Source organism: Elephantulus edwardii, unplaced genomic scaffold, assembly GCF_000299155.1.
Source record: "Elephantulus edwardii isolate Elephantulus edwardi_28Jun2011 unplaced genomic scaffold, EleEdw1.0 scaffold00133, whole genome shotgun sequence".
Lineage (NCBI taxonomy): Eukaryota > Metazoa > Chordata > Mammalia > Macroscelidea > Macroscelididae > Elephantulus > Elephantulus edwardii.
Window position 1 is genome coordinate 73,808 of NW_006399883.1, and position 9,829 is coordinate 83,636.

General features: G+C 38.0%; 1 protein-coding gene across 1 annotated transcript; it reads left to right on the top strand.

The window, feature by feature from the left end:
* The first annotated feature begins 2,696 nt into the window (after nucleotides 1-2,696).
* LOC102845338 (olfactory receptor 2AJ1-like) lies at nucleotides 2,697-7,332 on the top strand. The gene is made up of 2 exons (XM_006893952.1): nucleotides 2,697-2,711; nucleotides 6,382-7,332. Exons 1-2 carry the CDS (start codon nucleotides 2,697-2,699, stop codon nucleotides 7,330-7,332), a joined length of 966 nt encoding a protein of 321 aa, XP_006894014.1.
* The last annotated feature ends 2,497 nt before the right edge of the window (nucleotides 7,333-9,829 follow it).

A 9,829-nucleotide genomic window follows, 5' to 3' on the forward strand; every position in this document is an offset into this window, starting at 1 on the left:
CAAATCCATTTTTTTCCATCTCTAGGACAGCTTATTTTCATAAGTTATAAAATGGAAAAAAGTAAGAGCTTCTTGCACTTAAAATATTATATTAACGGGGGATGTTACGTTTATGGCTGAGAAGTATTGGGTTAGAGTTTTAGCCCTACTCTCAATGTATTCTCAGCAAGTAGTTACTCTTTATATGCTCTCTCTTTGTGGTCCATAAATTGAATGCACAAAGACAGAATAATTTTCTCAGGATTCTTTTTGGGTTATGCAGCAATAAGTGTTAAGAACCAATCAAATTACCTGATATGACTAGTGTACAATGAAAGAAGACCTATGATTGCTATTTATTCAGTTAATAACAGAGTGAAATCTGTATAATGTCTTTCTAGTTTTGTTCAAGTCTATTTTTCCTAGTTTTTTTATGATATAAAAAATAAAATCCACTAAACAACATCAAATAAAAAGAAATCAATATCAAAGTATAAACCAAAATGAATGATTATCATTAAATTATTCAGTTGTTGTTTAAAAAAGATGTTATTGCATTATAAAAAAAAAAAGTCCAATAACAGAACCATCGCTGCACTAGAAATTCCCTCAGAGTTTAGCACACCTAGTATAGCGGTTCTTTAACAGAAAACATTTGGAAAGTCATGGTAACTCTATATCTAACATGGATATTATAGCATCATTTTACTTTTTTATTTCCTCCACGAATTAAGGAAACGTCATGTGTAGGCATTACTGGCATCAGGAAAATGAAAGGAATTCTATTTAGCGTAGTTTCTTAGAATTTCTGAGATTACTCTGAACTTGAACACGAACATGAAACGATGGTCAAGAGTGTTGAGGGTCTGGTCCCTCTCTGCTTATCTGGATCTCTCTAAGAGAAGTCACAATAAACCAGGGCGTCTCATTAAGGGACAAGAATATTACAATATTAAATAATATGTTTATTGACAGCTGTTCAAGAGGTTCCAGGACATATCTATTATCCAGTCCAAGAAAGATGGTAGAATAGAGGTGTTCTTCTTTCTTTCTGCTCTGACATCCTCAAAGAAAGGACCTAGAAGACATCCATAAATAAATATGAGAGATTCAACACAAGGCTTGTGGCAAGTGAAAAGGTAAATATATTTTCAGAGACCATATGAATATTGCATGGCATTGAAGTATTATGCCTCTTTGAATAATTTCTAATGTTAACTGATTTTGAGAGACAGTTGTTAAAATCCCAGGTTCCATCTCAGTAGATATTGATCTGAACTCAGAAATCAGTTTTTACTGGAACAGAAGCAGACAATTTTGAAAGGCAATGTATTGTGTAGATTACATGCTGTTTCGAGGATCAGACTTCCCAGGGTAAGACTTTTAAAATTTTGGATTGAAAAGGAAACCCTGGGGACCTTGTCATAAAGCTGTGCTTCCAACTCAAAGGCATGTGGTTTGAACCCATGAGCTGTTCTGCAGGAGAAAGAATTATTTCAGCCTGTAAATGATTTAAATTTTACATTAAACAAGAGAAAACGCAGATCCTTGATTGTCCTTGGAGTGAACTGAGTAAAGATAGGCCCATTTGTGGAAGCATTCTATTTCATTTCACTTCATGTTCTTACAATACATTTCTGAAGGGCTGAGTCATCTTTCCTTCTAAGCAGTTATTGGTGCTTGAATAAAAGTCACTTCAGGAGAAACACAATCAGGCTCCTTATATGACTCTAAACATAATGCACCAGATCTATACATAAAAAGAATCTCGAAGCACAGAGCAAAAGTTGTGTAAATTACAGAAAGGTAAAAATGAAAAGACAGAAGATGTGAAGTTAAGTAGATTTGCAAAGCATAGATTGACAAAAAATATAGACAATGTGAGAAAAGTGCAAAGAAAAGAATGTTGTATGAGATCAGTGTTAGTGGTAAGAAATGTGGGTACTTACATATAGAGCTACCTGACAGGAGCAAAGGCCTCTCAATTTCCCCAATACTCTGATGACTCTAGCATTAAAAATTCTTCTTACCCATGGTGGACAGTGACTGGTGAAGCTCCCCAATTAAAACAAGCTTGGGAGCAGGAGTGGCATTCACTTCTGAAATAGCTTGCCTCTGGAAACCCTATGAACCTGGAGAAAAGATGAAAATTATACAAGTGTTCAGGTCTTTCATTCATAGGGTCATTATGAGTAGCCTACAACTCAATGGCACTTAACAACACAACAACATTTATACTTATAGTTTTTCTTCCTGCTAAATACATAGCCCAAGCCTCACCACATGAAACATCAGGTTAATTCTCAGCTGATCCATTACTGATTCCACATTTTAATAGTGTCCAAAGATGTGAGAACACTGAGCACTTTACATTAGATAAGGACCCTCGAAGAATGAAAACTTATAAATTAAAAAGTTTATAGTCTTCTTCATAACTGGATTAAGCAAGGAAAGTAATCAAGTTGATGGTATGTCGGTGTCAGTGTAGGGGATATGTGTGTGTATCTTTAGTCTGTAACGGGCAAAGGGCAAGGACATTGTGACTGTACCACACACAAAAGTACGACGGTTCTGAGAACCATATACTCACTAAAATGGTTTTAAAGTTAAATGAACCATTGTTTCTATATTCTGAAATAAACAAGAGATTGCCTACATAAGATATCCACAAAGAATGACTCTGTAGATTCTCATCAGCGATCTTAGCACATTGATAAATGGAATTGATTAGTGTGTCTTGTACTAATCAATATTCCAGGAAATGCACTAAATGTCTTCAGTGTCACAGAAGTTGGCTAAATGTTGACTTCATGAAAATTATTGTTAATGCCTTATCCATCATCTCTTCCAGCTTTATCACATCGGTGTCCATTGTTTTTCCCATTCACCAATATGCCCATTACCACCACGGCTATCTCTCATTTTCTCCCATTTTTCTCCAGAAACTCTGAATCTCCAATCCTGCTGAACTATCTTATGTTCTTCCTCTGTTGTTTCCTGCTTCATTATACACAAAACTTCTATTAGCTGGAATGCCCTCTCAGATTAGAAAGCTCTTTTTCATCGTTTAATAATCAGTTAAAATGTCACTTCAATCTTGAAGATTCCCCTTACTTACAACTTTTGGATAAATTTTCATGATAACAAACCTCACATTTTACTGTCATAGTGACCTTCCCCCTCAAACTTACTGAGTCAAGAGAGAAAATCCTACTTAGCACTGAATCTTTGTAGTCTAGATTAGAGTTTATCCGTCATGGACACTGGGCTAATAAGATATAAGAGTAAAAGAATGACTGAACCAGTTGGTGAAACTAGTCTGGGAAACGTACGAAAAGATGAGTTTGCAAATCTGTAAAATTTTGAATTTACGTAATAGAGCATAGAGGTTAGCTACCCAACAGATGGCTACGTGGTCTTATGGAAATTTATAATTATACAAAACCTTGTAAAAGAAAAAAAAATAAAGCTGAAAGAAAAGGGTAAAATTTTCTTTTTCTAGAAGGAATTTTAGTAAAGGATTATAGACCTTACAAAAAACAAAGTAAGACATTCAATTACTCTCTCTGTCATCTACCGCATGAATTTAACCAAGACCTTTAATCTCATTTAGCTTCATTTTCTCATTTATATGATTTGTCAACCTTGTGGCTGACTTGATCACAACTAACAACAAAAACAGAAATCTGAACAACTGAGCAAAACTGATTATCTATTTTGTTACAGAATTTATACAAATAACATTCATCTTCTATGTTTATAGACATTTCACTGTAAAAAATGCATTTACAAAATACGTATTTGCTTTTACATGAATATATGGCATTAAATGTTTAAAATAAGTTTAAAAAATCTATAAACATACAAATAAAATTTAGTTCATAATAAAATAATCTATAACCTATCAACACCTTGATTGATGAACATGAGAGTAGAGAAGGAGAGAGATGAATAGAGGGAAACCACTAACGTGGGAATATTTAAAGTTTGTGACAGTGAATAATCATGCTTTAGCAGTTTAAGTAAAACTAAATTAAAATTCTTTCATCCACAGGTTTTTGTTTTGTTTTTAATATGCCTATGACTCTACAATATTAATTGTTGTCAAGCCAACTATCACACATACCAAGCCTATGAACAACAGTTTAAAACGTTGCACCATCTTGGACCATCCTCACAATCTCTGCTATGCTTGACCCCCTTGTTATAGTCACTGGGTCAATTCATCCCATTAAGGGTCATTCTTTCACTGGCAAAGGGTAAGCCTTTCTTAGCATCATGTCTGTTATAAAGGACTGGCCACTCTTGATAAATGACCTAATATATGAGACCAAGTTTTACCATCCTTGCCTCTAAGGAGCAGCCTGGTTGTACTTCCTCCAAGAAAGATTTGTTTGTTCTTTAGATAGTTCATGGTATATTCAATATTTTTTTGCCGCTATCATAATTCAAAGGTATCAGTTCTTCTGTCATCTTTACCCATTTTCCAACTTTCAGATACATAGGAAACAATTGAAAATAATATGGCTTGTGTAAGGTTCTTCTTAGCCTTTAAACTGATAGCCTTACTCTTTAGTACTTTGGAGAGATTTGTATAAGTACAACAGTCATCTGTTTGTTGTACTGTGGCAATTTAAATGTTGTGATGTTGATGGAATCTATGCTATTGGTTTTTAAAATACCAGTAGAGTCACCAATAGTGGACAACTTGCAGTGGAACTTCCAGACTAAGATATACTAAGATGCTGGACTGGTCATTCACTTCTGAATCATCAGAAACATTATAGCTAATAGAGGAATGCTGTTGTATATAGAGACCTAGTGGTCTAATCAACTAAGATTAATGGCCTAATATTTGCTTGGAGGCAAAGATTTTGAAGGTCAGACTCATATACTTTGACAGTCTTTGGGGAAAGAGATCATGTTTGGAAGGGAGAATGGGTCAGCACACAAGAGGAAGACTCTGGGTAAAATGAATTGACACAGTGACTGTGGCACAGGGTCAGGTATGTCAGAGACAGTGAGGTTGGTTCAAGATAGTGTCAAGTTCAAGGTGGCTGTTCATAGGGTTACTATGAGTCACAGTTGACTCAACAGCACAAAGCAACAATAACAGCGGCCTAGAAGGTAAGAATGTGTGATGCCAATCCCAAAACAGACTGTTGGAATCCACCAGTTGCTCAGAGGGGAAAGATGGGGATCTCCTCTTGTCAAATGTCCAGCTTCTGAAAACACACTGGAAGGTCAGCTATGAGTCAGAACCAACTCAATGGCAATGAGCTTGAGTTGTTTATTTTCGGATATGGAGCATATAGATGAACCTCTCTGATTGGAGCTACTTTAAAAAAAATGAGGAGAAACAGATACAAACATCTATCATAATTGTAACTTGGAATGTACAAAGTGTGAATCTAGGGAAGTTAAAATGTCAAAAATGAAATGGAGTGTGCAAAGATCGACATCCTGGCCATTAGTGAGCTGAGAAGAACTGGTATTAGTCATTTTAAATCAGCAGCAATTGTTATTGCTGTTATGTACTGTCGAGTCACAATCAACCCATAACTCATAATTGACCCTCCAGTGGGTGTTCAGAGGCAGTAAAATGCATGGGAGAGACTGCCCTTTGATTCAGAGAGTAGTTCCTTACTACTAGGCCACCAGAGAACCTTGAATGACCAGCGTGATGAATTTAAAGTTCACAAAGGTAATTTTAACTTACATAAAACTGACAGTGATAAAACTTGTAAGGTCAGTGAACATCAATGTCACTGTTATCTACCGCATTCTCTAGTTCAGCTTTAATTGTGGGCAAAACAAGAATAATTTATGGGAAACTGGAACAGTTTCTGTAGGAATGAAAAAGCCTAGTGCAGACTTCACCTCACTGTGAGAACACATTTCTTTCCTCAGGTCTCTACATCTCCAAGGAAATCACCATTTTTTCATGGAATCTCACAAGACTGAAGTAAAATGTTGAATTGTTTTTACTTTCAAAATTTAACATTGCTATACCACCTCTGCTGAAGTCTAGATGAGACCACAAAGTGATAAGTGGCTTATTTCTTTAAGGAATGCATATAATAGTCATCAAAATGACTGGCTGTTAATGGAACATTAAAATGTCCCTGTACGTAACTATTTGATTACTTCCTGTGACTGAAGTTTGCACTAGTTACAATATAAATTTACTAAGGAAAAATTTTATGTGTTGACAAATTATTCATGATACTGAGGATATCACAACAAAAGAAGATATTGTGAGATAGAGATGACAGATAGATAGATAGATACACAGACAGATATATCCTGAGAGTAAAGGTAGACCAGTTGTAAGACAACATGCTATCTGAAAAAACAATATTTTTGTCCTTGTTTTCAAAGTAATGATGATCAGTCATGGAGATAGACAATGAGACTGTCATCACAGACTTTGTTCTCCTGGGACTCTGGCCTGAGTTCAGTCACCTGGTCATCCTCATCTGCATCATTCTTCTGATCTATTTTGTGGCTGTGATGGGCAACACGGTTCTCATTCTCCTCATCTGGTTGGATTCTCGGCTCCACTCGCCCATGTACTTCCTGCTCAGCCAGCTCTCTCTTATTGACTTGGCCTTGATCTCTACTTCTGTCCCCAAAATGGTCACAAACTTCTTTTCAGGAAAGAGAACCATATCACAGGTTGGCTGTGGAATCCAGATCTTCTTTAGTTTAACCCTTGGGATTGCTGAGTGCCTTCTGCTGACCCTCATGTCCTATGACCGCTACATTGCCATCTGTAACCCACTGCGGTATTCCGTCATCATGAGTCACACCATCTGTATACAGATGGTTATTGGGTCCTGGGTGGGAGGAGCAGTAACTTCGCTGGTTCATACAGCCTATGCTATGCACTTCCCCATCTGTCGTCCCCGAGAGATTCCTCACTTTTTATGTGAGGTCATGGCCCTCTTGAAGCTCACCTGTGAAGATATTTCAGCCTATGTAAAGTCAGTGGTGGTGTCAAGCTTTCTGGTGGTCCTCATTCCCCTCAGTCTCATCCTGACCTCTTACAGCCTCATCTTCCATGCTGTTGTCCGTATGAACTCCCCAGAGGGTAGAAACAAAGCTCTGGCGACCTGCTCCTCTCACCTCTGTGTGGTGAGCCTCTACTTTGGCCCTGCTATACTGGTCTACATGAGGCCTGGGTCCTCTAAAACCCCCAAGTTAAACCAGTCTCTGTTTATGTTTAATGCAATCCTTACCCCTATGCTTAACCCTCTCATCTATAGCCTGAGAAACAAGGATGTCATAGCAGCTGTGAAGAGTGTAATTATCAGTAGATGTCCTCTGGGAAAAATAAAAAGTTATACCTGATTGTAATTTCATATAGACACATTGTTTTCCATTAGTTTCATAAATTTTTAAGACTTTAAAAATATGTCATGAGAATCATAGAAACATTAGAGGCATTTTTGCTTCAGTCTTCTGGTTATGTAGTAATAAATACAAATAAAATATAAAATAACTTATCCATGGTCTCAGAGCTTTGTCTCAGTTTTTCTAACTCGAAATTTTAAAAGCACAACTCTGCTTTCTTAACAATACAAAGTTTCATTTTTGCCTGAATATGGAGATGTTGCTAGTGTACTATCTGTAAAAAGAAACACATGAGCTGCTCCTCAGAAAAGTGGAAAATTCACAACCAAAGACTGATCTCAGAGTGTAGGACTTCAGAGATCAAAACATTCAACCGATGTATTAAAATGATGTGTTGCTATTATGTGCCATCGATTCAGAACTGACTCATAGCTCACCTTCCAGCAAGTTTTCAGAAGCTGAAAATCACACAGGAAGAGAATGCCTATCATTCTCCCATGGAGCAGCTGGTGTGTTGGAATTACCTGCCTTTAGATTGACAGCTCAACTTGTTACCACTATGTTATCTAATTTGAATCACCTAAAACAACTTTTAAGCAAACTATGTGCCTATAGCCAATGTTGTTTTTATGTGCCATCAGCTCACTTGCAATTCATAGTGGCCCAATGTACAACAGCCCTAAACCCTGGTTTATCCTATGCCAACCTCACTATCTCCGACACACCTACTCCCATTACCCCAATCACTGAATTGATCCATCTCATTGAGGGTCTTCCTCTCTTGCACTGCCCCTCCACCCTCTTAAACATGATGTCCCTTTACAAGGACTGATCCATCCTTGAAATATGCCCAAAGTATGTCAGACAAAGCTTCAGAAGCCTGGCCTCCAAGGAGCAGGCCAGTTTCGCCCTCTCCAGGAAAAACCTGTTTGTTCTCCTAGCAGTCCATGGTATATTCAATACTCTTCTCCAGCTCAAAGGCATCAATTCTCTTTCTATCATCCCTTGTCACTGTCTAGCTCTCTGGTACATGGCACACAATTGCAAAGACTATGGGCCAGATCAGGTGCACCTTAGTCTCCAGCCTGATGTTGTTGCTCTTCAGTACTCTGGAGAGGTCCGTGACAGCTGACTTTCCCAATGCAATTCATCTCTTGATTTTCTGGCTGATGGTACCAACAGTGTTGACTGTGGAACCAAGCATACTAAAACTGTCAAAAATCTCAATCTCTTTCACCATCCATAATGATGCTGCCAATTGACCCAGTGGTGAGAATATTTGTTTTCTTGATGTTGAGCTTCAATCCATATTGAAGGCTGCAGTCCTTGACCTTCTGCAGCAAGAGCTTTGGGTCCTCCTCAGTTTCAGCAGGCAAGGTTGAATCATCTGCATAATGCAGGTTGTTGATGAATCTACCTCCAATCCTGATGCCACATTCCTCCTCCTACAGCCCAGCCTCCCAGATGATCTGTTCTGCATACAAATTGAAAGGGTGTGGAGACAGAATACATCCCTGGAAGACACCCTTCCCAATTTTGAACCATCCAGTGTCTCCTTGCTCTGTTCTGACAATTGTCTCTTGGTTCAAGCATAGGTTTCCCGTAAGCACAATCAAGTATTCTGGGATTCTCATTCTTCTCAGAATCAACCAGTTTGTTGTGATCCACACAGTCCAAAGCCTTTGCATAGTCAATGAAACACAGATATTCCTCTGGTACTCTCTGCTTTCAGCCAAGTTCCATCTAACATTAGCTATAATAGCCCTAGTACCACAGCCTCTTCTAAACTCAGCCTACACATCTGGCAGTTCTCTGTTGACGTGTGGCTCCCGTCATTTTTTTTTATAATTTTCAGCAGAAACTTGCTTGCATGTGATATTAATGATATTGTTTGATAATTTCCTCACTCTGTCAGATCACCTTTCTTTGGAATGGAAACAAATATCAATCCTCCAGAATAGTAGGTATTGTATTCTATGAAGAATAAAAGGTAAACCTGACTTCTTTCTCTTGACTTCATATATTTCCTTTAAGATCTTTTGCTGGTGATTTGAAAAAATTGGATTTAAAATGTCTCTTGTTGCTTACCCTCAAGTCAGAACGGACCCAAAGCTGACCCTCCAGCGGGTTCTCAGAGTCATCTAGTCACACAGGATGAGATTGCTCATCCTTCTCCCAAGGAGCAGCTGGTGGCCTCCAACCATGTGCCTTCAGGACTGCAGTACAGCTTCTTGCCACTAGGCCACCAACTTGACAAGATACAACAAAACACATCTAAGAGTGTATGACAATGTTAAATGAGTTAGCATGTAAAACCCTCCAGTGTGAGTACAGAGTATGTGATGTATAATATATTGTTTGTTGTTGTTATGTGCCATCAAGTCGTTTGCAACTTATAGCAACCCTATGTACAACAGCCCTAAACCCTGCTCTATCCTGTGCCAATCGCATTGCCTCTGACACACCCATCCCAATTACCCCAGTCACTGAATCA